At 50.9% G+C, this 27,453-nt stretch overlaps 1 protein-coding gene and 1 long non-coding RNA gene across 2 annotated transcripts in view; one reads left to right on the top strand and one right to left on the bottom strand.

Annotated features, from left to right (window-relative positions):
- LOC123617597 (uncharacterized) overlaps positions 1-27,453 on the top strand; it is a 57,495-nt gene that overhangs the window by 12,275 nt on the left and 17,767 nt on the right. The window lies entirely within an intron of this gene.
- The window catches only part of CD9 (CD9 molecule), a 30,698-nt gene continuing 22,632 nt past the window's right edge, over positions 19,388-27,453 (bottom strand). Inside the window, exons 3-8 of the mRNA XM_010957746.3 lie at positions 24,069-24,166; positions 23,353-23,427; positions 21,909-22,007; positions 21,701-21,787; positions 21,019-21,102; positions 19,388-19,879 (exon numbers count right to left, since the gene is read on the bottom strand). Of these exons, the coding sequence (XP_010956048.1) occupies positions 19,814-19,879; positions 21,019-21,102; positions 21,701-21,787; positions 21,909-22,007; positions 23,353-23,427; positions 24,069-24,166 (509 nt within the window). The 3' untranslated portion in view covers positions 19,388-19,813. The remainder of the gene's footprint in view (positions 19,880-21,018; positions 21,103-21,700; positions 21,788-21,908; positions 22,008-23,352; positions 23,428-24,068; positions 24,167-27,453) is intronic.

Raw genomic sequence — 27,453 nt, 5'->3', positions numbered from 1 at the left:
TCATGGGTCGCTTCCTCAGGAGGTATTGCCTAAGACCCTGTCCTGCAGCTCGAGTGCCCTCCCAGTGTGTTCTCTGCGTCCCCCTCTGCCCCTGGTCACATCAGTTCTTAATCTGGACCACAGCTGTCCATTTCCTGGTTTGTGAGCCTGCCCACACCACTCCTCCCCACCATGTGTGGTGACTTTGTTTCCCTTTGGATGTGATGACCCCCTGCTTCACGTGCAGCGAGCGCTCCAGAAATGTGTGCTGAGTGATGTTTTAAAGTTGCAGATCTGTCTGGGGTTGCTGGGGGATAAAACTACACGGTGATTGTTTGGCTCAAGGAAGTCAAAGGGAGAAGCCCCGAAACAGGAACACGGGACTGTAAGTGTCTGTGTGTCTGTGCCCGGCTCTCTCACTTTCCCCTCGGGGGCTGGTGAGAACAGCACGGGCTCGAAGCGTGGAGGGCCTGGGTTCACATCCCACTCCCCCACCTGCTGTGGCGGGACCTAGAGAAAGTTTCTTAACCGGTTTGTGTTTCTCACGGACATACGTCACCTGAAAGCTCGCACAGGGCCAGGGCTCTGCTTCTGTCCCTAACTGCCCTTGTGTGAAGGGCCTCCCCGCTGTGTGTCTCTGTGCCCCATCCGCAAGGTGAGATGTCCCGGCCGGACTCTTTCCAAGGCAACTTCCGTGTTTAAGCCCCTTTAGCCCAGTGTATACGTCTCAGATTTTCTAGTTCAGCACAGCAGAGAACATCTCCCCAGGAGGGAGGAATGGGAATCCTACACCCACAAGACGGCACCCCCCTGCTCACCGAGAGGAGCAACTAAAGAAGTTGTTTATGCAAACAGAACAGCCCCCACCACAGTGTGCCATTGCCCCTGGGAGCTGTTTGGGAGTCATGCTGACTCCGGTCACATAGGCTGGAGGAGCTGATTAAGACACACAGCCGATGAAACCCCATGGTTTTTGTGCAAAGCTTATCTCTCATCCCTGGAGGCAGTGAACTTGACTGCTGGGTGGCTGTCAGACTAGAGCCCCAGGAAGAGCTGATGGTGTGGTTCAAGTTTGAAGGCTGCCTGCTGCAAAATGTCTTCTTGCCCAGAGGAGGTTAGACTTGGTTCTGTCCAGGACTTCAACTGGTTGGATGAGGCCCACCCATATTATGGAGGGCCACCTGCTGTACTCAAGTCCGCAGATCTCAGTATAAATCTCATCCAAAAACATCCTCATAGAAACACGTAGAATAATGTTTGACTACATGTCTGGGCACCGTGGTCGAGCCACGTCGACACATCACAGTAACCATCACGGAGATTTCTGTTTCATCCCTGCAACCTGTGAGGTAGGGTTTGGGGTCCCCGTTTATGATGAGGAAACCCAGGCTTAGAGAAGTAAACAGGGTAACTCAGGGCTGCGGTGCATGCCGTCATCAAGGGGGCATCCCTCACAGACTGCACATGAAAATGCTCTCCGGGTGTTACTCAAAAACCAGCACCCAGGCGCCCAAAGCAGGGGCACGTGAGGTCATGGTTAGAACCTGACGGAAGGTCCTAGCACATGTTAACCGGGGCGGAGGCGACGGGCAGGTGGGTCACCTTGCCTCTCAGTATCTAGACAAGATTGGCTCGTCCCCGCATCCCCCCTTGTGGAAAGTCCGGCGTCTTCCCTGTGCTTTCTAAGATGGCCTGGGTGGAGGTGGAGGTGTCTTGGCCAATTGGCTCTGACTTCCTGCTTCTGTCTGGGCGGCGACCTTATTGCCACAGCCGGTGCTGTCTGTGTTTGTCAACCTAGCAACCTTTTTCCTTTATTTCAAAATCCACCTCCTCCTGTCCCACCGCGAGTCATCTGTTTGGCACTGGCTTTACAGTCAGCCCGGGGAGATGGAGGGAGAGCTGAGGGCAGCAGTGACGACTGCAAACTGGATGCCAGCCCATGTTAGCCCACATGTTCTTACGAAACCGGCTTCTCGGGGCATTTGCACAGCCCGGCTCCCTGTTCCTTAGTATTCCTCCGTCTTTCCTCACCTTCCTTCCTCTGCCCTCCCATCACTACCCTCTTCCTCTCAGGAAACAAAAATTAAATTCCTCCCCTCTGTTTTTGCAGGGAAAGTCCACCTTCTCCCACCCAGAGCGCTCATCTTGGTTCCAGGTCTCCGCGGTTGTCCGGGGAGCAGGCAGAGGCTTCCTGGGAATTCTTGTAGATAGAGGCAGGCCTCCTCCCTCCCATCCAGTTCCTTCCCTCACAGGAGCTGGCACTGCCCTTCTGGCCAGGTGAGAAGGCTGCCTGTCCAGCCCGGGCAGGTGAATTTCCATTGTGAGGACAGGTCCCGATCTACCTCAGCTGGAAGCCCCAGGCTCTGATCCCACAGGACTTTGTGTTTCGTCCTCCTCTGTGAATTGTCCACAGTGAGTGGGCCCCATGGCCCAAGGGCCAGAGGGTCTGGTCTGGAAAGTGCACTTGACATTCCGGTGTCTGGCAGGGTCTGTGCTCAGGTGGACACTCCCATGATGTCCACTGTGTCTCCCGCCACTGGAAATGCTTTGGGTGCTTGTGTTCGGGGCCCCTCCTTGGCCTCTCAGGAGTCTGCCTGCTGTGTTCCCTGTTATGGGCATTGAAGGCTGGATGCCAAGTACCTTGGAGCTCAGATTCCCAGGCTCCGGGGGTCTTTGTGTTCCCGAGAGGTGTGTGGTACTGGAGGCTGGCACTGTGGGCTTTGGTGGCAAACAGACATGCCTTAAATCCTGACTCCATCACTTTGTGAATTTGGACAAATTACTTAACCTCTCTAAGTCTTAGTTTCTTCATTCATAAAAATGGGCATTATAGCACCTCCGTCATGAGGGCAGCTGAGAGGGCCCGAAATGGTAAGATGTTGCAGGCACCCAGCACAGCACCGCCTGTTCAGGTCAAGGTCCAGGGTGCAGAGAGCCTGGGCCCTGCCCTCTGGAGCCTCCAGCCTCTAAAAGGATTGGAGCCCCACCTGCCGCCTCCCTCCCATTGCTAATCCCCAGCCCGGCTTCCTGGGGGCAGGTGGGGGAGCAGAAAAGCCCCCCAAGGTACCATTGGGAGGTCTGAGCCGTGGCTCCAACCAAGCTCACTGAGGCAGGCAGCTCCATGTTAACGCCCTTAACCCTGGGGGTCCAGGAAGCTCATTCATGCGAATCGTGCTCCACGTGCCTGAATGATTCCCCCAAAATGACCCAGTCTGGGGCATGACCCCCTCTGCTGCTCTTTGAGCCTTCCGCTCTGTGTGAGCCCGGCAAACTGCACTCCCTGGAGGGCAGCCTTTGTTCAGGTGAAGCCTGTGGTCTCTCAGCCAGAGTTTGGACAGAGGAGGAGGGAAGAAGGGAAAAAAATCAAGCTCAGTGTATCCTTGCAATAATTGTTAGTGACACCTTGTGTGTGCGAGGCAGTACCACCTCTAGCCCGGGGCCGGGTCCACTAAGTGTGCTCTCCGACCCTCCACGCCCACGTGGGCTTGACCCCAGGAGCTCTGGGCCCTGCGGCCAGGCCTCAGTTCCAGGAGGCAGCTCGCTCTGCTGGCTGCTGTGGGATCATGGGAGGCTGAGTTGCTGGAATGGTGCTGACTTGTGCTGATTTGGTGTGACTCCAATTGTTTACCTAGACAGAGGTCCAGAAAAGGAATACTTGCCCAGGCCTTGGCCATCCTGGAGGTGGCCTTGTGCCAGGACAAAACAATGTCCTGCCCTCCAGCAGCCTATATTCTCCGTGGGGGAGACAAACTGGGCTGATCAGGCTGTGACAAGAAAGCAGGTTAAAGGGGACACACTACAATGAGGAGGCCAGCTGGGAACTCCTCGCTGATAGGACGGCATTTGAAGAGCGGTGAGAAACGCACTTGTGTGTCTCTCTGGGGAAGAGCCTTCCAGGCGGAAGAACAGGAAGGTGGCTTTCCGCTTGGCCTGAACCAGAGGGAAACGATGATGACAGAGAGGTGGCCGGGGCCAGATCGGGCACAGAGCTTGCAGGCCCCTGTGAAGACTGGCTTTCACTCCAAGAGAGATGGAGGCTCATTGTGGGGTCTGAGGACTGCAAGATCTGACTTATGTTTTAAAAGCGTGACTCAGACCCATTCGTATTCACTGCTATAGAGTATTTCATCATGTAAAGAAAACAATTTATTTGTCCACTCTCCTGCCACGAGCTCTTGTGCTGTTCCTTGAAATAATTTTTTAAAAAATTGAAGTATAGTTGATACACAATATTTCAGGTGTATAGCAAAGTGATTTTCATATATGTGTATATATATATATATATATACACATATATGAATATATATATATATATATATATATATATATATATATTCTTTTCCAAATTCTTTTCCATTATAGGTTATTACAAGATATAGTAATATAATATAGTTCCCTGTGCTCTGTGGTAAGTCCTTGTTCTTTCTCTTTTATATACAGTAGTGTGTATCTGTTAATCCGAAATTCTCCGTTTATCCCTCCCTCCCTCCTTTCCCCTTTGGTAGCCATAGTTTGTTTCCTATCACTGTGAGTCAGTTTCTGTTTGTAAATAAGTTCATTTGTATTTATTTTTTAGATTCCACATGTAAGTGATATCATATAATATTTGTGTTTCTCTGTCTGACTTCCCTTAGTATGACAACGTCTAGGTCCATCCATGTTGCTGTAAACGACATTATTTCATTCCTTTTGCTCTTTGCAATACTAAACAGCACAGTGAAGAACATTATTTGCACACCTCCTGGTGTGCCCATGCAAGCATCTCTGCTGGGTAGATTCCTAGGGGAAGAATCGCTGGGATGTACAACATCGTCTTGTATTGTCATCAGAAAAGATGCCACGCTGTTTCCCAAAGTGGTTGTAGTTACACTTCTACTGGCCACACACAGGAGAGCCTGCTGCTGTGTTTAAGCAAAGCCTCTTCCCACAGGTGGTCTTGTCAGGCTCCCTGGGTATTACCAGCGGGGTAAAGTGGTATCTCCTCGTGGTCTGGATTTGCATTTCCCTGATTACTGATCAAGATGAGCCTCTCCATCCTCATTTAATTCGACCCACGGGCAGCCGGCGGCATGGAGCGTCATGCCCTTTCCTTCTAGCATTCCTGGACCTGCTCTCTCTCTTCTCCCTCTCCGCGCTGGCTGCTCCTCCTTTGCCATCTTCTCCCCATCAACCTGACCGCTGGGCTATGTCCTTGGACCTCTTCTCTGTCCTATTTCACTCATTCCCAAGGTCCTCCCATCTAGTCTTTGGCTGTAATGTCAAGCAGATGTGAATCTCTCCCAGTTTAGAGCTCCTTCCCAGACCCCCCTGCTGAACTTCATATATTGAATTTCTGCCCCAATATTCCTTTGCTTCGGTTTCTGATCGACGTATATAAAATTCAGCACCTAATTCCCTCCCACCAAACCTCTTCTTAAAGTCTCCCCTTATCAGTAAAAGGCAACTCCATACTTTCTGTTGCTCAGGCCAGCACCTTGGAGTCCCCTCAACTCTGTCCTATCAGCAAATCCTTCTCGACTGACCTTCACAATTAGATCCACTTCTCCCTACCTCCTCCCCGTCTACCCTGGTCTAAACCTCATCATCTCTCACCTGGATTAATCTAATAGCATCTTTTTTTTAATTACAAATTTTTTTATTGAAGTATAGTTGATGTACAATATTATACATTACTGGTGCACAATATAGTGATTCACAACATTTAAAGGCTGTACTCTATTTATAGTTATTATAAAATATTGGCTTTACTCATCGTGTTGTGCAATATATCCTTGTAGCTTGTTTTGTACATAATAGGTTGTGCCTCTTAATCCCTTACCCCTATACTGCCCCTCTCCTCCTCCCCACTGGTAACCATTAGTTTGTTCTCTATATGTGTGAGTCTGCTTCTGTTTGGTTATATTCACCAGGTTTTGTATTTTTTAGAGTCCACATAGAGGTAATATCACACAGTATTTGTCTTTCTCTGTCTGACTTACTTCACTTAGCATAATGCCCTCCAAGTCCATCCACGTTGTTGCAAATAGCAGAATTTTATACTTTTTATGGCTGAGTAATATTCCATGATACATTTATGCTACACCCTTTGGGGGGGGGGATTAGGTTTATTTATTTATATAATGAAAGGAACTGGGAATTGAACCCAGGACCTTGTGCGTGCTAAGCACGTGCTCTTCCTCTGAGCTCTACCCTCCCCTCCAATGCCACGTCTTCTTTATCTAGTTTCAATAGTGTCTTAACCTGTATCTTCCTCTTTGGTTTCCCTATGGTCTATTCTCCAAACAGAGGGAGGCTTTAAAGACCTAAGTCAGGTCGGGATACTTCCCTCTCTGCAAACCCTGCAATGACAGCCCACCTCATTCAGACGAAAACCCACAGCCCTTGGAACGGCCTGTGTGACCACGTGGCTCTCGTTGCCTCTCTGGCCTCCTTTTCTGTGACTCTCTCTTGCTCTGCTCCAGCCTCACTGGCCTCTGTGCTGTCCCTGGGACCTGCCGGCACCCTGCTGCCTTGGGCCTTGGCACTGGCTGTTATGCTGAGACAGCCTAAATGTTCTGATTTATTTGTTTATTGTCTGTTTCCCCCAATAAAAAGCTCTTCACAGGCAGGGCCTTTGTCTCTTCACGGCTGTGTCTCCAGCACCTAGTGCTTGGCACAGTGTGGGCCCTGAGTAGCTCTTCATTGAATGAATCAGTTAATGGATGATTATTCTGGGCTGTGCAGACTGAACCGGATAAAGAGGAAGTGACGCCATGAGGGGTGACAGGCAGGGGGAGGGAGGTAAGGTCAGTGGATTGGAGGCTTTGGGCAGCGTGGGGGAATGGGCGGATTTGGGATTCTAGAGGAAGGAGTTCTTAGACAGGAGAGACACAGGAGGAGATCAGAGAGCGCACCGCAGGACCGAGCTGATGAGAGGGGTCTTTGTTCTCCTACTTCGTTGGCTACTTTGTCTCCGTCTCCTTTGCTGGTCCCTCCTCAGCTTTTTGCTCTTTAAGACTGGAATGATGTCATGAAAAAAATCTAGGGCAGTGTTTTTCAAAATGAGAGACCTAGCCCATTAGTGGATCATCACATTAAGTTAGTGCATCAGTGAAAATGAAATAGGGCAGAGTAGGAAATAGCAGAGCTCGCCGGGCGTAGGGAGGGTGAGTACAGGATGATAAAGCTTTGGGTCGTTGAGGTCTGTGTGCGTGGTGTGTGTGTGTCCTGAGTCACAGGTGTGGTTGGGTCATAAACAGGTTTGAGAGCCATTGGCCCTGAGAGTGGGTGAGGAGGTCAGAGAACTCAGAGGCCAGGCGATTGGAAGGATGTTACTGAGAATCTTGAAGTCATGAATACGTTACAGGGTTAGTGCTGGAGAGAAGTATTTTAACAAGTTCAAAATCCTCCAAGAAATGTCCAGGAGTCGGAAGGCGGTCTTTCCTCCTTGCCCCAAGACTTCTGGTCCTAACTCTTCTCAGCGTCCCCCAGCCCGGAGCAGCTGCCCTCCCTTCGCCCACCAGTGAGAGCCGGCCTGTCTCGCAGCCCTGGCAGCCTGCCTCCGACCCAGCCCCTGGGCAGGGTGTCCTCACTCAGACCTCTTGCTCTCTCCACGGACGCTCATCAGGCAACGCAATTTCAAGGTCCGCCACCATCTACAGAGCCTCTCTGTGTGCCCACAGCAACCCCACAAGGCACAGGTTACCCCTCGTTTTATAGAGGAGAGTCAGGAGTTCAGAGGCTGAGCGCCTGGCCCCGGGTCACTCTGCGTCGGAGCCAGGATTTGAACTCGGGCCCGTCTCACAGCTCAGTGCAGCCTTTGCAGAGCGCCTCCCAGCCCCCTCACCAGCTGACTGAGTCACACTTACGGACCAACCTCACAGCGTGAGATTCAGATTTCACGCTTCACTACAACTGCCAATCACCACATTTTATGGACGCTGGGCTCTACGTTTCTGATACCAGCTGTGTGTCCTGTTCAACTCAGTTCTGACACCCTCTACCCCGAGACAGCATCGGATTCCAGAGGCCGAGGGCTCAGTCGCACCAGACTGCCCCCGCATCAGACTCCTAACAAGTCCAGGTTGTCTGTGCTTCTGACCGATTGGCTGTAAATCAGAGGTTCCCGCAACCCCGTCCGGGGGTTCCATTCATTGGCTAGAGCAGCTCATAGAACTCAGGGAACCCGCTTCCTCACTAGATTACCAGTTTATTACAGAGGATATTAAAGAATGTGAATGAACAGATGACGAGATACCTAGGGTGGGTTCTCCAAGGCAGGGCCTTCTGCCCCTGGGGAGTCTGAGGCCCAACACAGTGCACATGGAGGTGTTCTGGTTCACCAGCCTGGATGCTCTCCAGACCCCATCCTAGTGGGTGTTTGTGGAGGCTTCATTGTACAGGCATGGTTGATTAAATCATTAGCCGTGGGTGATAGATCCAGCTTCAAGCCTGTCTCCCCTTCCCAGAGGTCACCAATCACATGGTGGTTTCCCCTGGCAACCAGCCCCAACCTCAAGTGCTTTCCAAGAGCCACCTCGTTAACATAAGCTCAGGTGTGGCTGAAAGGAGTTTGTTAAGATAGTGACAACTTTATTTTTTTTTTATCACTAAGGAAAATTCCCGGGGTTTTAGAAACTCTGTGCCAGAAACGGGATGAAGACCGAAGGCAATTTCTTAGTATAAATCACAACATCACTGGTTCTCTCACAGAGTCTCACATTAAAATTCTTGAATGGCTACTGTCCGCACTGAATGCCAGCTCTGCACCCAGAGCTGTGATGAGGATCTAGAGAAAGTGCCTTGCTTGTGGCCGCAGGAGGTTACCATCAGGGGACTTGAGACCTTAGAGAGTCCACATTCCACAAGTGGCAAAGCTGAGGCCTGTGTCCCAAGGCAGGAAAGAGATCCTTGGAGAAGGAAGTAGGGCTCACCTGGCCGTAATCATTCACAGGCTCCTGGTCACTCCTTGTCGCTTCTTGGGGTTTTTAGTGCCTAGTAACCTCTCTCTCTCTCTCCAACTCTATCCCTATAAAAGCTTGGTGGCTTCAGAATCCAGGGCTCCTGCCCAGTAGCTTATATCTTTCCCAGGTTGAGACGGTAAAGGACAACTTGGACACATGTCTAGTTACAGTGTTGGGGTCTGCCCAGTACCGTATCCCCCCCGACTCCAGGTGTCCAGAGACCATGTGCCTCAGGAGAGGCTGGGACTCTCCCCAGCCCTGGGCCTGGGCTGGCGGAGTGAGTCTTGCTTAGTCTGACCCATCATGGTAATTCATCTCTACATGCCTCAATTTAAGAATTCCTTGCGATCAGTTCTGTCCAGCAAGATGCAAGGGGAAGTCTTCTGCAGAAATTCTTGGAACAGTTTTCATATTCTTGAAAAAGAGACACAACGAGGAAGCATTATTTCTTCCATTTTTTTAAGACATAGACATTGCAGGAGAAGATGAAGCCTTGAGTTGCTTCTGCCACCTGTGACCTTGAAGGGACAAACTCAAGGGCAAAAGCCACGGTACAGCTCTACCTCTGAACTTCCTATAAGTAAGTTCCTCATTGCCAAAAACTTTTTGATTTGGGCTCCTGATATCTGTAGCCCAAAGCATCCTAACCACACAAGGCGAAGTGTGCTATCAGTTGGCCCTGCCTGCGAGGACCGCGGAAGGTCAGTGGCAGCTGCTTTGGTCACACTAGTGTTACCCAAAGCACTGGGCTCACCTCTTGCTGGGTGTTGAGCCAAAAGACAAAACCAAGGCTAAGGGTGGGAGAAGAAAGGATGTATTATTACTTGCAGCAAGTTAAGCAGAACACCAGGGATCTTTCCCCAAGCAGCGTCTCCCCAAACAGCAAAATGGGGAAGTTTTAAGCTAGGGGTACATGCTTATTCATGAAGGGACCTGGGTGGCCGACCGAGTCCAGGCTTTCGTTGATTGGAGTCCCATGGGTCAGAGAAGGCCAACATCGTCCTCCCTCAGGTCCCAGCTGCCCTGATGGTTGAGAGCCTCAGGCTAATCCTTCCCATTGAAGCAGAACTGGAGTCTCTACAACTGATATGTATCTTTGCTATTACTTCTCTTGCCTAATACCTGTCGTTTGTTTCTGCATTCTTTTGTTCCCTTGAGATCTTTCATTACTGAGACCTCTTCAAGGGCAAGCACGGTGGCCAGGCTTAGATTACAAAATGAGTTAAGCCTGAAATGGCTTCAGTTCTGTCAAGAAGGCCATGCCACATTCTCCTTCTCTCTTATAAGCAGTTAAAGGAAAGCGTGGCATTGCGGCCCCACCTTAAGGACTGTGGAAGGTCAGAGCAGCAGTCAGTGGCAGCTGCGTCTGTAATGCTGGTTACTGTAACAGACAAGCCTGGAAATCTCAGTGTTTAGTACAATATAAAATATTTCTCACTGTGTCACTGTCAGTTCAGTCAGTCCTGACAAGATGGCCTTTCATGTGCTCATTCTGGGACCCAAGATCCTTCCTTCCTCTGGGTCCTCAGGGTTTTACCCATTTAGCCGGTGGTTGCGGCGGGACCGTGAAGAAGGCACACCTGCTTCTTAAACATGCGGCTGCAGGGGGCCAGCTGGGCGGTCATTCCAGCCAAAACTGCACCCGTCAGGGAGGGACCAGGACCTTTGACAGTCAGCGGGCGGCCTCCGCCACAGCTGTTGTGGGAGGTGATGAGGATCGAAGTCAGGCCTTGGAGGAAGGAGGGACCTAGTGAGGAAGAGAGGGAGGATGGTTCAGTGGGTGGTGCTGAGCCCCAGTAAAGAGCTGCTTGGAAGGAGACCCAATTACATTTGAGTAGAAGGTATGAGACCCGAATATAGAACGTCTGTCCATTTGCTGTTTCGTGTTCCCCAGAGTTGATCTGGAACTCTCCTGCAGGTGGGTTCCACCTGGGTCCCCACCTGCTAAGCACTGGGATTCAGGATGAATCTCCCAGTATCCCAGGGCATGGGAAAAGGGATGGGCTTTATTTATTTATCTGGGGGGTGGGCAGGAAAAATTTACAAGCGCAGGGTCGGCAGGGTCACTTTGGCATGTGCCAGGGGCGGGCGCTCAGCCTTTCTCGTAAGGCGAGTTCTAAAGCAGCCTCCTCGGTGCCGAGGCCCACAGGCAGCTTGGGGCCGGCCGGCCTGGACTTCCCAGCCTGGTGGTTGCGGGAGCGGCCCAGCACCTGGGCACCGCCACTCCCGGGTAAGGTTGGGAAGCCCAGTCTGAGGCCACCCCTCCCACTCTGAGAGGGGGCTCCCAGAGCCACCCTCTCCCTCCATCAGCCTGCTCCTGGCGCAGCTGGGCCTGTGGAGTTTGCAGTGTTGGACCAGGTAGAGTTCCAACATCCTTGAGTTACCATCAGTGTAGCCTCACAGGAGGAGTGAGAGCCCTGGGATTCAAAGTAAGTTTCATCTGCTGTGTGTCAGCTAGGTGCCAGGCTGTGACATTTGCACCTGGTCTGTTAGCAGGGCCGGTGGGTTGCAATGTCACAGAGACTCTCTTTTGTCTGCTCTGTTCCCCAGTTGTGCTCAATGCGGGTAGATCTCCCTGTCCCAGCAGTGATGTGTGGCAGTCCCAAGACTTTCCTGGTGGCTTTTAGGGCAAAGTCTGTAGTGACTTTTAGATGCAAAACACAGTCTTCATTCCAGAATTACAAGGTTGAGCCACAGATAACAGCCATAGCTGCCAATTACAGTCAAAGTTATGACCGTTTTTCCCTTTTGCCTCTTGAGGGGCCTGCCTTAGGGAAGGGGGTGGCCAGCTCTTCCTTTCTGCCTGCTCCCCTCTGCTCCCCTAACTGCTTTTCTGAGCTCCCAGTCGGGTGAAGGTTTTAGGAATCCCACGCCAATGATCAGAGGCGTAGGCTGTGGTACCCCCAGAACCAGCCTCTCTGCGGCCCTCAGAGGTGCCAGCAGCGGGGACATGGCCCCTCCTCAGAGTCTGTCCCAGCTCAGCAGGGCCCCTCCTCCCAGCTTCTAGGGTCCAGTAACCCCACCTCTGCCCTCTGTTCTCCCAGCGCCGGGGCTGGGAGCTGTTCCCCTTGGTTATTATTTCTGTTCTCTTTTTGATTTTTCTGTCCTCCAAAACCTGTTTAACCAATTCCCTACGTTAAATTCTCTGATAAATTACCCATTTTGGACTCTGTCTTCTTGACTAGATCATGATTATATATGGGTTATTTAACAATTCCCAACCCACCACAATTGAAAGGAGATGTAAGTGATACTAAATGTAATAGCCAGTTATTTATGGAGGAAATGATGAAATTTGCTTATGTCAGCCAGGGTTTGAGAAAACAGTGCTCTCCCTGGGAGAGATTTGTGCTTAACTGAAGTGCTTGATGTGACCTTCCTTCTCTGCCTTTGCTGTAAACCAAGAGGTGCCCCATATGTCATTCATGGGCTAAACTACGAACTGGATGAGAGTTGATTCCAAGTTTCAAAACAGCTCAAGCACCCCCGACCCCCATCCCTGTTACTAGCATGACCCGTCGGTCAGAGGTGTTCTCTTATAGGGATGGTTAAGGCAGGTTACAAGCAGAGGGGTTTTAAACAAGCTGTTCCCTTACCTGCTCTTCTGTAGGACAATCTCAAGAATTTCTGTTATCCACCGGTCTCTGTTAACCCTGTGGGTGCGGTTTCATTTTCCAGAATGTCATGCAGTTGGAATCATACAGCAGGGAGCCTTTTCAGATTGGCTCCTTTCACTTGCTAAGATGCCTTTGTTTCCTCCAGCTCTTTTTCCAGCTTGATAGCTCGCTTCTTTTTAATACTTTTAATTTTCAAAAGTACCCTCTGAGGCATGTTTTATCAGCTCCAACTTACACACAAAGAAACCAAGGCCAAGGCCATCTTTTGTTTTGTTTTTTAAATTTTTTTTAGTTTTTTTTGAGGCGGGGGTAGTTAGATTTACCTATTTATTATTATTATCTTTAATGGAGGGACTGGGGATTGAACACAGGACCTCATGCATGCTAAGTACACACCCTACCACTGAGCTATACCCTCTCCCCAGTCGGGGACATCTTTTGAATGTAGATCTATTTTAATGTCTCTTTCCTGTAGGGGACCCGAGTTTGCCACCGCAAAATGAGTCTCTTTGGCATGTTAATTTTGTTAAGCTGGTAATTTCCTAAGAAACAGGAGACCTGAAATAAACTCTGCAAAAGGAGGCGTTAGCCTTTTGTCAGAAACATCTCCATTGAGAAGGGAAACTTCCATTTGTAAGGGTGTCTTTCTCGTGGTACCAGGAAGAAAAGGACTGGATTCCTAGAAACTCTTTATCAATGGAGAAAGGGTTGACTTGAGTCTGCATCACAACCTTACCCTTGTTTGCTGTGCTCTTCCCCATCACCTCCTGTAATTGGCTTTCCCCACCCTCAACACCCGCGTTTGTCTTCAGCTGAGGATGGTGTTTAAGGTGAGGATTACTCAGATTTCCTGGTCTCTTTCATGTAGAAACTTTATTTGCCTTTCTCCCTGTGAATCTGTCTCATGTCAATTTCATTCTTAGCCCAGCCAGAAGAGCCTGGAGCGGGGAGGACAATGACTTCCTCCCGGACAGTCCCTTTCCCACGGCCGTGGGGCTTCTTTAGGCCTGCTTGAGCTCTGAGGTCCTGGGCAAGCCCACGCATTTCCTTTGACCCTCAAATTACCTGTATGATGAGCCTATAGAATAATCCATGTGTCTTCCTATCGGCTGAACAAAAAAATGCACACATGAGAGTTGTGAGTTACATTTTATTTGGGGTCAGATGAGGACTGTAGCCGAGGAGACAGCCTCTCAGACGGCCCTGAGGAACTGCTCCCAAAGATAGCGGGGAGGTCAGCACATAGATGATTTTAGAGATTTAGAGAATGTGTGCAGTCAAGCATGTGTCCAGGCAGAAGATGCTGCTAGTCACGAGGAGCAGATGTCTCTGTCTGTGGTTTCAGTGCTCTTCTAGATAAGAGAAGATTCAAGAAACTGGGCTCAAAAAATCTGAAAATATCTAATGATTTGAAGGCGTGTTCCGCCAGTTTTTCCCAGAGCAAAGAGTGCCTCATTCCTGATCTCTGCTCTGAACTCCTTTCAGGGTGTGTTGAATGTCAGGGACTGCAGTGCCTCTGACTTCATCCTTGTAGAGGCAGGTGGGGAGTAACGATTTTCAGCTGGTATCCTCAACTCCCAGGGCAGTACTGAGGGCAGCTGGGCAGCCCAAACTCTGCTGAGATCTGTGGGTCCTTGCAGGGTGTGTTAGAATGGCCCCGCTGGGTCCCTCACCGCCTGGCTTGGGGCGGGAGGCATTGCAGAGCAGTGGGGAGTCTACCCTGGAATAAGATCTGATTCTGCCTGCATCGCCACAGGGGAAGCAGATGGTTTGGGGAAATCCAATTTAAAAGGCAAGAAATCGAATTAGCTCTCCAGGGATCTGCCAGCCAGTGCTTGAGTGGAAACTATTACATTAGCTGCTTAGGGCTCTCCAAGGCAGCACTGGAACTGAGGCTGGGCTGGGCCGGGGGAGAGCAGAGAGCTTAGCTTGGTGGAATCAAGTCCTAAGACTCTGATGATCCCTGGCTTGGACCCATGACCCTGTAGTTGACTCTGCCATTGACTTCCCAGGGTTCTTAGACCCTCTCTGTAACTTCCTTTTCCCAAAGACCTGCATGCAGAATCCCACCCTTCTCAGAGGGCAGTCACACTTATTTGAGAACACCCCTCTCCACAGACCCATTTACTCCTCGAATTCCATTGCAGGGCCCCTTGGGGTGTAAAGACTATGGATGGGGTCATCTAGGGTAGCTGTCCCAGGTGGTCCTTGAGCCAGTTAGCTCTAGCCAGGAAGGGTGTCTCAGGAAGTTCTCTTTGCCTAATTTCCTGTGCTTGGAAGGCCGTGGGGCGTCCTGAACATGGACACCACTCCCTTTGCTATGAGCAGTGGGACCAGGGATCCGGGATCTGTGTCCCCACAAGAGGTACCAGTGGGGAGGCTTCCTGTTGGATAGTGCCGACTACCTGTTTAGATCCTTTCGGCTCAGGGCGCTTGACTGTGAGATGCAGAGAGAAGCAGAGATGCCGTGTGCAGAGCTGGGATGAGCCACTGTCTCAGGCCTCTACTAGGTCTGCTGTCCAGTCCAGGCTGGAAAATGCAGAGATGCAGACGTCACAGTGTGGCTGCTGAGATGCTAAATATCCTTCCAATTAGTTAAGGGTAGGGTGAGCTTTTCTTTGCATCTTTGTTGCCTGAAAACTGGCTTCACCTTCTGGCAAGTGTCGAACCAAAAGACACAACCAAGGCAAAGACTGGGAGAAGGAAGTGTTTATTACTTGCAGCCCGTAAGAACACCGGGTTTTTTTTTTCTCCCAAAACAGTGTCTCCCTGAACAGCAAAGCTGGGGAAGTTTCAAGCTAAAGGTACATGCGTATTTATAAAGGGGCTTGAGCAGAGGAGAATTCAGCATAGAATTGGGGCCAAGGTGGACAGAGTCCAGGCTTTAGTCGATTGATGTCCCAGGGTCAGAAAAGGTCAAGAGCATCGTTCCATCTTCCACTTGGGTGGGGGCCGTGGTCCCTGCAGAACTCCAAGATGTGTGTCAGACTGTTATGTTCCTTGAGGAGGGACGAGGACTCTGTTTTATGGCTGAACTAATGTTTCTTGACAGCTTTTCCTGTGTTCCTGTATTCCTTTATTCCCTTAAGATCACTAATTACTGGACCTGTTCAAGGGCAGGCATGGTGGCCAGGCTTAGGTCACAAAATGGCTTAAGCCAAAAATGGCTTCTCTTACATCAAGGAAGCTGTACCTGGTTCTCTCTCCCCAGCGATCCCCTACCCTGTCTGCTTGCATCTTGAACAGCCCAAGAATGGCACTGGATATGGAAAAAATGCAACAATTTCAGAGATAAGGCATTATTTTGAAATACTTTGGGATTGTCCATGGAAACGTTCACCACTCCTATCACCTTAATCTCTACTAGAGGTCCTCTCTTCACCCTTGTTCCTACTCACTCACCCCTAAGTGAAAAAAAAATAGAGCGAGAGCTCTGGTTTCCTGAGCGTCTGCTTGGAGACCGACAGATGAGATCTCTAAAGTGGAGGAGATGTCAGAGTTCCTAAAACCTCCATGGTGTAGGAATTGGCACAACCCCATCTCCAGCCTCTCCTGGAGCCCCCTTCACATCCGGGGGCTCCCTGCTTTATTGGACAGCCCTGGTTTTAAGGAGTTTTCTTGGTGTTAAGCCAAAATCTGCTTCCTGTGAGTTCCACCCCCGAGTCCTCACTGTGGCCTCTGGGACGACATATACCCCGGTCCACCTTACAACCTCTAGACGTTTGAGAATAGTTTGTTGTGTTGTTGGTTTCCCATCCCACCCAGGTTTGAATCCCCTGGTCCTGCGTCTCCTCTTGGACGACAGGGTTTTAGGTCTGCCCCTTCCCTAGGTCTCTGTGGTTGCCCACCCTCCTTTCTGATCTGACTGGATCATCCTACTGCCCTGGGGCCTGACCGATGTACCTGTGGCTTTAGTATCTCCTTCCATCTGGACACCCACCTCCTTGGACGGAGCTCAAGACATCCTGACCTCACAGTTTTGGCTTCTGTTAGGTTTGTGGTAAGCTACAGTTCCATGTCTTTTTTCAAATGAAATTGTTTTCCAACTTGCATTGATGGAATTGAGTTCTTTCAATCAAAAGGCATTCCAGGATGTCTCTGTTAAATTTCTTTCTATGATATTAATCCTGGGAGGCACCACTGTGCGAAATATGCAGTAAGACCGAAGAAAGACAGACATGGATTCAAATCTGTATCCAGTATGTGAACTGGAAGATCTCGGGGCAAATATTTAACTTCTCTGAACCTCAAGTTCTCCTACTGTAAAATCGGATAAAGCTCTCATAACTCATTTGTTCCTTTCCCACTTTCACTATAGATGGAAAAACTAGATACTCATGTTCTCAGCCTCCTTTATAGCTATGGTACCCAGGTGACAGATTTCGGCCAATGGTGCGCAAGTAGAAGTTGGCTTCCAGTTTGTTGGGAGAAGCTTTTGCATTTTAGATCGATTGATTGATTGATTTTAACATTTTTTATTGATTTATAATCATTTTACAATGTTGTGGCATTTTAGATTTTTAAAAAAAGATTGTAGCAAGCATTTGCTCTTCTCCCCTACTTCCTGCTGTGAACGTAGAGATGGTTGGAACTGTGGCAGCTACCTTGTGACCATGCAGGGCAGGCCAAGAGAATCAGAGAGATGCCATCTTTGACAGTGCCTTGCTGCTACATCAACACCTGTGGTTGCCTCCAGACTTAACATATGATGGATAAACCCTATTATCCAACCAGCCAAATATGTGCTAAACTTACTCAGCTCCTTAAAGTGCAAGGGTGAGGAATTATGTTAAACATATTATATGGATTGCTTGATTTCATTTCCTGATTATTTATTCCTGTTAAGATATATCCTTTGGGTGTCATAATCCTTTATTCCAGACCCTGAGATCTCTTTGAACTATAATTCTGTTACCCAGATGACTAGATATTCCTTGGAGCTTTGTTGAACCTACCATATTTAATAATCTTCCAAGTTATTATTTAGAACACTGAGCAGGGTAAGGCCAAGCTGGACGCCCTAGCTCAACAGTGGAGACCCTGCCCCTTGTATGGGGGTCTTCACCCAGCTATGGATCTGCCAATGCGCTGTTAAGTCCACTCATCTTTCTGTCTTGTGCCCATGAAGCTCATGAGATACAGCAGACTAACTGTCAGTGAAACAAAACTTCATTGTTGCCCTGGGGGTTCTTAATGTGCTAGCTAAAACCTCCTTCCTGGGGGAGGAGACGGACAGCAGCACAGGATGAGGGCTGGGGCACAGGCAGGGTCTTGGCTCCGCCCTCGCAGCACTCAGCTTCACTCTGTAGGACGAGGGACCTGGGGAGGTGGGCCCTTAAGGAACGTGCCGGGGGTTTGGGGACCTGAAAGCGCCCCGCTTTCAGTCCTTGAAGGGCACCGGGTGTAGTAGTAACCTTTCCTGTCCAGCTGCTTCTAGTTGAATTTGTTGCCCTGTTCTCCCCTCCCTTGGCCCCTGGTTGTCTCCAATCTACTTTCTGTCTCTATGAATTTCCCTAGTCTGGGTCCCTCATCTATTTAGGGTCATACAGTACTTGTTCTTGTTTGTCTGGCTCATTTGCTTAGCATCACGCCTTCCAGGCTCGTCCATGTTGTAGCATGTGTTGGGATTTCATTTCTTTTTAAGGCAAAATAGTATTCCATGGTACAGATCTACCGCATTTTGTTCATCTAGTCTTCTGTTGAGGGATCTCTGAATTGTTTGTACCCTTTGGCTCTTGAGGGTAATGCTCCTGTGAACATTGGTGTTCTGTTTGTTTTTAATAGAATGGCATTCAGGCCATTTTTATTCATTTATTTTAGTATTAAGGAAAAGCCTCAACTGAATCAAGGAATGGAAAATAAAAACAGGTTTCCTCCACTTCTGTATTTCCTCTCCTGCAGCGTTTATCTTGCTGTGTTCCAATTTCCGGCCGAGGGCTCTGAACCGCTCTCTAGATTGGAGACTTTCAGAGTGGGGACGATGTCTCCTGCCTGGTGGCTTGTAGGTGGCCACCCTGGTGAGGCTGACCCTCGCCAGCCTTCCCCTGCCTGCTGGCTTGTGGCTAGAGTGGAGCACCACTGGAGCGGGGAAGGGGGCGGTGGTCCCTCTGTAGCTCCCACGAATGGCTGCTTCCCTGCTGGCTCACTCAGCCCCCCCACATCCCAGCCAGTGTGTGCTTGGTTCCACTGCACCGGGTCCCCGCCTCTGCAGGACCCACACCACCACCATCAAGAACAAGAACGGACTCGGCTTCGGGCTCCTTGTTCTCACTCTCCTCCGCTTCACATCCACCTGCCCTTCCCGACTGCTCTGTGGGCGTCAGGTTCCAGCGTCAGAAGCAAAGGCAAGTCTTATAAAGCTGCTTAACCAGCTCCAGCGACTGTGTAAGGTCACATCCCTGTAAAGAAGTATTTAATGCTCTGCTCCTCCGATGACACCCTGATGGGCATACCCTCACTCTCATTTACTCAACCAACAAATACTGAGTACTTACTATGCCCTAGACAGTAGGTTCTAGGTGCCGAGGGTACAGCAGCAAATAAAACAAAGTCCCTGCCATCAGGGCGCTCGTGTTTACTGCTGTGTCCCCAAGACACGTCACACTGCTGCGAGAGAGAGTCCCGGGCTAGGGTCCAGTGTTGATGCTGTGAACCACGGTGTGGTCTGGGATCAAAATCCTCTCATCTCTCTGTGCCTTGATTTCTTCACCAGTAAAGCATGGAGACCAACCTGCCCACCTACTTCTATATGAACACTGTTGGGGCAAATCGCAGGTGAAAGACATCTGAATAAATAAATAGCTCTTAAAAAAAATAAGAGAAGCAAAAAATCCCCAAACCAGCTCTGCATATTGTCATAATCTTTTATTCTGTATCAAATTGTCTTTAACATAAGTTACAATCTGATTAAATTTGATAGACATTTTTTTATCTATTTAAAGACAAAAAAAAAAAACCTCTTTATATACAATATCTTTTGTCTAGAGTCTGGCAAATATAGTACCTTTCATTGCAGGAATTCTGCTTAACATAATAAGCAAAAATAAACAATGAAAAAAATACAAACCAGAGCAAATCCAAATCCCCAAACCCCTTAACTACAAATATCAATATTGAATAAAGCATTAAAAACACAAACATAGAATAACTTTTTTTGTTTAGAAATGCAGAATGAATACTAAAATTAGTGGCAAAGAAAAATAAAAACAGAACCCCGAGAAAATAACCAGCAATCTTCAGGGGTAAATTCTCCTGCTCAGGGGTGCAAAGCTGACTCTAGACCATCTCTCGGCTCCTGCGAATGGCGCAGCACAGGATCATACTGAAGATCATGCCGAAGATCTGGAAGACAGGAAGGAGGGTGAGGAACAGGGTGGCTTCGCTGCAGGAAGGCCGAGGGAGAGGGGAAGACGTGAGGCATTCAGGCCACGACAGATGACAAGGAGAATCTGTTTGTGAGGCCAAACGAGGTTAAGCGTGTGAAGCAAGAGGGACGCAGGCGGGGCAGTGGAAGGCTGGCTGGCTGGCTGGCTGGCGGGAGTCTGAGTCTGCAGCCACAGGCTACGGCTAACTGCACGTGCAAGATTCCTGGGGAACTTTCAGGACGAGACTAGCAAGCTCAGAGCTCAAGTTAAGGCTCAAATTCCAGATATTCCAACAGTCCCTGCAGGCCAGTACTCTTCCTTCCCTCTTCACGTTTGTCTGTGTTTCAACTCTAGTTTTAAAGGCATTGTTATGCCTTTTACTGAAAGCTGCTCCAAGCCTTTCTTAGATGCAGGTGAAGGAGGCAGAGAATCTCTAGAAGATGAAGCCATTCTTTTTTTGGGATAGTCTTTGGAGGAGGAGGAGGGCTGGTCCCCAGAGAAGCCGGTTGGCCCTTGATGGTTTCTGGGGGCTGATTGGCAAGAGAGTAGATTACTGGAAGCTTTTCCTTCCTTCCGTTTGTCTACCTTTGAATGTCCTTCACATCACAGAGGGAGGTGAAACAGTTCACATCCATGCAGCTTTCACTGAACTACTTTCTTGGGGCAAAGAAAAGCAGGTGCGTGGTGAAGACATTTTCTGAAGATTATCCCGGGGTCACTAACAGGTCTGGGTGATCTACATCCTTGCTGCTCCAAGTGTGGCTGGTGGACCGGCAGCCATGGAATCACCGGACATTTATCCCTGAACCTTAATGGTTAAGGGAATGGATTCCAGAGACACACTCGGTTCAAATCCCAGATACCTCACTTGTGAGCTCAGAGACAGAGACTTTGATCAACGTACTCAACCTCTGTCTCACCGTGCCCGAATCTGTAAAATGGGAATACTAATAGTTCCCACCTCATAGGTAGGGTGAGGATTAAATTAGTTGATTAGTTAGTTGATTAATTAAAACAGTGCCTGGCCAGAGCAAGTGCTTAATAAATCCTAACTGCTAAGGGGACCGTTCCATCCCCATGCCCTCTTATCACCAGGGCAACCGTCATCACACTCACCATCACCACGGCGATCCCGATGCCCACGGCGCCGATGATGTGGAATTTGTTTTGGAAGACCTCTTCGATGGCTTGAGGGCAGGGCTTAGGGGGGCAAACCAAGATCTAGGTCACACACAGACTCTGCTCCAAGCCCATCCTCCTTCCCATAGTACCCATTTCACACCCAGAGTGCTGGTGTTCCCAGAGAAAGGGCTGGGGACTGGCTGGTGGACAGCAAGAAGCCAAGAGAGAGATCTGGGAGGTGGGGCCCCTGAATTTGGGCGAGAATTCAGGGAAGGAAGAGAGGGTAATGTGGGTCTATCTCTTATCTGGCCACCGGGTTACTTCCTGCCCCCTGAAGTCTGGACATTAGTGTGAGCTTACAATCACGAGCCGTTTACAAGTCTAAAAAGCAGGAGTCCAGGCGCGAGAGCACCTCAGCTCGCAATGGCTGGAGGGCTGGGGCGGTGGCGGGCAGTTCCAGGTGCCCATTCGCTGCAGGCAGCTAGAATGCCTCGTTATTTCCCTGGTCTGGACTTTGTTTTGCTGACCCTGGGGAAACAGAGGCCCAGGGCTGGGGAGAAAGGAGATGCCGCCCGGGGCTGCTGTCCTCCCGGAACAAGAGGGCTGAGCACACGTCTGCTCTTGCGGGGTTTGCCCAGAGCAGCCGGGCAGGGGCACAGTCCGGTGTGGAAGTTACCTTAATTGTGAGGCTGGCGATGTTCTTTTTGGGGCAGATGTCCGAGATAAACTGTTCCACTCCCCCAAGCACACCGCAGCAGTTCAACTGCAGAGAGAGGAGCAGGGATGGGGGTGAGCGAGGCAGATAAGAAAGAGGATTGAAAGAGAGACGGACAGGCGTTCTGAGGGCGAGAGGAAGGGCCGGTGTCTCTGCGGAGACGGCGTACCGCGTAGTGGATGGCTTTCAGCGTCTCCCGCTGGGGCTCGTCCTTGTTTTTGAGCTTGTTGTAGGTGTCCTTGTAAAATTCCTGGAGTTCCTTAATCACCTGTGATGCACAGATGAGAGAGGAGCAGATGTCATCTGTTCCATCTTGTTCACGCTTAGCCACAAATTCCCATGCTCGGGAATGTGACAGGGCAGACCGGCCGCTGGACCAGGCTCGCCCCTCTTGGCCTCCAGGGTCCCTCCCGTCTCCTCCCACATCCTCCAGGGACCGCTCCAGCCATTTTCCCTTCTTCTCTTGCGCCTCTGATTGGTCCCTTCAGCCCAGCTCAGCTCTTTTCGTTCTATCTAGAAACAAAGTCGAATCTCCTGAATCTAAGGGAAAAAAAAAAATCTTACTCCTGACCTGGCTAGTTCTTTTTGTCTTCACTTACAGACTGTGATTTTGGGCAAATTACCAAGCCTCTCTACATGAGTGTCTGCATGGGGACGTTGGAGGTTGTAACAGTCCCTACCTCAGAGGTTATGGTGAGGATTTAAAGGAGATACTGCATGTGAAGCCATTAGTGTCTGGGAACAGTAAATGTAAGTGCCAGCTATTATATTGTAACATAAAGCAAATATTCTTATCCTCCTGGACCTGGTGCAGCCCAGTTTAACGAATGCCTGGCAACATCAGCGAACTGACCCAGCATTTCTTCTTTAGCATCTTTCGTAGTTAGCCCTTCTTAGTTCCACGGCTGCAGGTTTTATCATCTGGATAATGAAATCGCCCACCCCGCCCTGCATCCAGCATCTCTCTTCTTTTGTTCCTTCCCTGCTAAGGCTGGGAAGCCCCTGCCTCCATCAACTTTCCTCCGGAAATCCTCTCTTTCTTTCAAGGTTTAGGTCAACACCCCCGTCTCCATGAAGCCCCACCCCAGCCTTTCAGATCCCACAGGGCTTTTGGATATAAATGACCCCTGTGACACTCATCAGATCTTTCTCCCGCACTCGGTGGCAAAGCTCCTTGGAGCAGGGAACACATGCATCTCTGGACTTGCAGGGAGCGCGGCCCGGCTCCTGGCGGCACATGTTTACAGATCAGGTGATGGAGCAGGGGGGTCCCGCCCACACAAAGCCATGTTTTCCTCAGTCATGTGCCAGGGAAGTTGGGGGAGGGCTGCTGAGGTGTGAGGGACGCCGACGCAGAGACCCAAGGATGCTGCCTGGACGCCTACTCTGTCCTGGGCTCAGTAAGCGGGGGCTGGCACTGCACCCGCCCAGGGTGGCGGACATGCTCACACCCCCGCCTGGGGGAGCTCCTGTTCTGACGTGCACGTGGGAAACATGGTGACATGAGGCACGCCTGATGGTTGAAGGTCGACCCAAGTGACCAGCCAGGACACCCTTCTGCCACGATCACCCCGCACCCCCAGCTCCCAAGGGGCCTGAGTGGAAAAACCTACCTCGTCCTTGTGGGAGTACCCCCAGACGGCTGCAGCTATTTCCACAGCGAATATCACCAGGAGGAAGCCAAAGAACTGGAAGGGAAGGGGCGGGGTGAGGTGCGGTCCCGGCCAGACGCCCGGGGCCAGCAGAGGGCATTTTGGAGACTGGGTGTCTGGGGCCCGGGTGTCTGATGGGGAGGGGATGGATGCCTGTTCGGGGCCAGAGGAGGTCTACAGAACTGTGAGCGCCCGGCCAAGGCCAGGAGGGAAAAAGCTGCAGGAGGAGAGCAGGCACAGACCCCAGAACTGGTATTTCTAAGGCGTTAAGAGTCAGCGGTAACATCCCGTCACTCCCACAAGAGCCAGAGGTTTGCAGAAAGAAAGGAGTGAATGCACTCTGGAGATGAAGGAAAACTGTGGCAAATTTTGAAACAAGAAGAGAAGGCGAAGGTACCTGTGGGTTCAGGGAAAGAAAGCAAACGTGGTCCTCGAAAAAGGGGAAAACAAAGTCCTGGCATTTAGTCGCCTAAGGGAAGTGATGAAACAGAGGCTACAGGGAGGAAGAGGAGAGCCGTCAGCACAGGGGAGGAGGGACGGGATGACGGCCTGGCTGGGAGCGGGTGGGGCTGGGCCCCCGGGTACCCGTTCCTCCCCACCCCTCCCCCATTCTCTGAGATCCTAGGGTAGGGGCCTCGGAGACCCAGGGGCCGTGGGCACACAGCAGGGACACTCACCAATCCCAGCATGCACTGGGACTCCTGCACGGCCCCACAGCAGCCCAGGAAGCCCACCAGCATCATGAGAGCGCCGGCTCCAATCAGAATATACACTCCTGAGGGACGGGGCAGAGGACAGGACAGGGAGACATTAGTGTGGAGGCCCAGATACTCCTGGTTCCTTTCCCTCTGCACGTGACTCTGTGCTGCCCCCCCCGCCCTACTGCCCTCATCTCAGGGGGGAAGAGCCCCGCCCTCCAAAACAGCCTCCTTCACCTCCGCTTTTAAGCCTCCCCCTACCCATCCCTCCTCTAGGACCACCCCCTTCAAGCCCTCACTGCTCCCTTACCCTCAGCCTTCCTGGAAGGTGCCCATTAGCCCCAACCTGGGGTATCCACAGACCCCCACCCCCCAGATTCTACTCAGGAAAAACTGGTCCAGTCTGTCAGCTGTTTCCAGCTGGATGGACCCACTCCCGCTAAATAAATTCAACCCTCCAAACTCAGGGTAACTTCCCAGGACTCTGACAAGCCTCCTCCTGCTGGCCTCCACCTGACAGAAGAGGCTATCAGAGCAAGCTTGCAGCAGGACGAGGCTGTGTACAACCAGACAACTGTGCTCTGGGTGGGCCAGCTTGGCCATATTCCCCGAGGAGATGCCTCCTGGCTCTGCTGCCAGGTGGCATTCAGGCAGGTACAGTCAGCAACATCCGAGGGCCTGAGAACCTTGTTCTAGTGCAAAGAACACAGCCTGGCTGTCAGGAGACCCTTGTTCTGGGCCCAACTCTGCTACTAACTGCTGTGCAATCTTGGGTAAGACACTTTCCCTCTCTGAGCCTCAATTTCCTTATTGGTAAAATGAGAAGTTGGTTGCTACAAAATTTCAAAAGATCCCTTATAGCACATCAGTAAGGTCTCACAGCTGTGATTCAGCTGCTCCAGGTTTAAGGGTGGAAAGGATCTTCTGTGCTAGAGGGAGGGTGAGTGACCCTGTTTCTATCTAAACAGTCAGTTGGGGCGTCTGATGGAGAGGGGCCACGAAGGGCCATGACTTCTGCAACCCCGGCCTGGGACAGGGGCACACAGCGAGGCACAGCCCTGGCCCTAGTCATCTAGACCCTGCCCGGGGAAGGCCCAGAGGGGCCCCCCGTGCGTGCACTCACATCCTTAAGCAGCACAGCAGTCCTGCAGCGACCACCCCTCACCCAGCTGCCCCACCCCGGGCGCCACGGGAAAACTGGCAAAGAGGTCCCAGGCCTCTGCTGCCTGCAGGCATGTTCTGTCCCCCTTTGGAAGAGGCACATGTCATCACAGGTTGAGGGCACCAGCTTTGAAGTCCCAAATGCCTGGGTTTGAAAGCCGGCTCTGTGGCCCTTAGAAAGACCCTTAACCTCCCTTGGCAACAGTTTCCATCTGCAAACGGGATGGGAAAAGCGCCTGCCTCAAGGACTGCTGTGAGGATTAGCCGATGTGATCCAAATGTACACGCGTGCTAGCCACTGTTAGTCTTTAAAAAAATTTTTCTTAATTTTTATTTTTCAATTGAGGTTTAGTTGATATGCAATTAGCTACTATTAATTGAAAGATGGACGACAATTGTTAATAATCACAGCGATGATGAATTTCACCAGGACCAGGGAGACCTCCCTGAGGTAGGGACGTTGCCCCACAGTACACAACAGGATACTGAAACGAGAACCCTGGCAGGTGTCACAGTGACTTCACTGTCCCACATCTGCACCCTCCGTGCGGGGCTGAGCTGTGCAGGCAGCGAGCTGAGCAGACGGCCTGCAGCTGGGGCTCACGGGTAGCCCAGGGCGCAGCGCACACAGGGAGTGTTTGTCCTCTCCCCGTTCCCCCCACATCTGTCGTGATGTCAAGTCACGTGGGCTTGCTGGCAAACCCTGATGAATATGGGTATTGTTCCCGTGCATGCCCGGCCCAGACTGGGCAAGGGGACAAATGCAGCTTGTCCTCGAGTTGAGTCCCATCCTCCTAGGTCGTCCAATACAGGGGGCCACAGGCTGGACTTGCAGAGGTGGGATAGCCCTGCCCACGCACAGGAGAAGGGCAGACTCTTATGGGTCTGGGCTCTGACCTGGTGGGGAGCTGGGACAGGGATCCAGCCCAGGCTTCTCCCCATTTCATGATTCTCCTCATCTCTCCTCATTGGGGCAAGACCACGAAGGATGAGGTCACTCCTTTGAGTTCCAGAGCAGGAGCTGAATAAATAGGGGGTATTATGAGATCAAAAGGATTCCCAAGCACATAAAATAGAGCTGAGTGGGGATGCTCAGACAGACACATTTTCTCTAAGTCCAGATCCCAGTCCAGAAGCCCGGGCAACCCTGGCAGAAGTCAGAGGAGGTGGGGCAATGGCAACAGAGAGCCACTAAAGGAAAAAGCCTTTCCCACGGAGAGAACATTGTCCTAATGGACCTATCCATTAATATTAAATATTCATATTTAATGAATATGGGCTTGGGCTCCGCGGAGGAAGATTTTAGGACTAAGGGTCTTGTTGGTTTTCGGGCTTGCTCCAACAGCTGCAGATCTGCGGTGTCTCGGCGTCCCCCTCTCCCGGCAGGGATGAGGATGAACAATTTCCTGGAGGCTGTTCATGGGGATTTTAGCAGCACTCAGCAAGCCGAAGGGTGGCTCACTGCCTGGGAGCCTTAGAGCCCCGGCAGGGCGTGGCCTGCTGCTTCAAAGGGCCATAGAGGGCTTCCCCTCGGAGAGGCTCCTCCCCGTCTACACCCCTCGAGCTCGTTAGCAGAGGCTGATGGTGATAAATGACAAAGCACGTTCCCCTTATAAAACCAGTGTATCTTAGCCTTGGTCTGACACACGGAAAAAGTGATTCGTCACAGAGTCTTCCCTAGGATTACTGTACTCACTTGCTTAAGGGCTGTTTATTCTGCTTTTTTTCAGGCTATTACAGGCCTAGTCCAAAAAAAAAGAAAAAGGCCTCTAGTTAAGCAGGAGCATCTGCCAAGAGCCTTCCTTCTTTATCGGGGCTCTCGGCTTCAGGAAGGGAGGGGACGCGTTGGCCTCCTGTCCTCACCCCGACCCCATCCTGCCAACAGCACTCACCACACCTGTGTGTGTGGAGAACAAAATCTGGCAGTGCCTGGGCCTCCACTTGCTGAGGACAGTTTATTATCTCCAAATAAGTCAGGCAGGGGTTCAGAGGAACTGGGGTCTGCTCCGCAGTGGCTCTCTCTTGGTCCCTCTCTGTTCCATCCATGGCTGTGCTGGTTAATGAGGCCACAGTGAGCTCCGTTTGTTAAGCACCGAGGTCTCAGCCTGGAGAGGTGGGTGTAAACTCTGCTGGCACCAGGTTGGGGAAAACCAGGCACAGAGCAGCAAAACAAACGCCCAAGGCCGTGCGCTGGCTGGGGGAA

This window comes from Camelus bactrianus, chromosome 34, assembly GCF_048773025.1.
Source record: "Camelus bactrianus isolate YW-2024 breed Bactrian camel chromosome 34, ASM4877302v1, whole genome shotgun sequence".
Lineage (NCBI taxonomy): Eukaryota > Metazoa > Chordata > Mammalia > Artiodactyla > Camelidae > Camelus > Camelus bactrianus.
The sequence above is the reverse complement of the archived record's forward strand: the minus strand, read 5'-3'. Positions and strand labels throughout refer to the sequence as shown.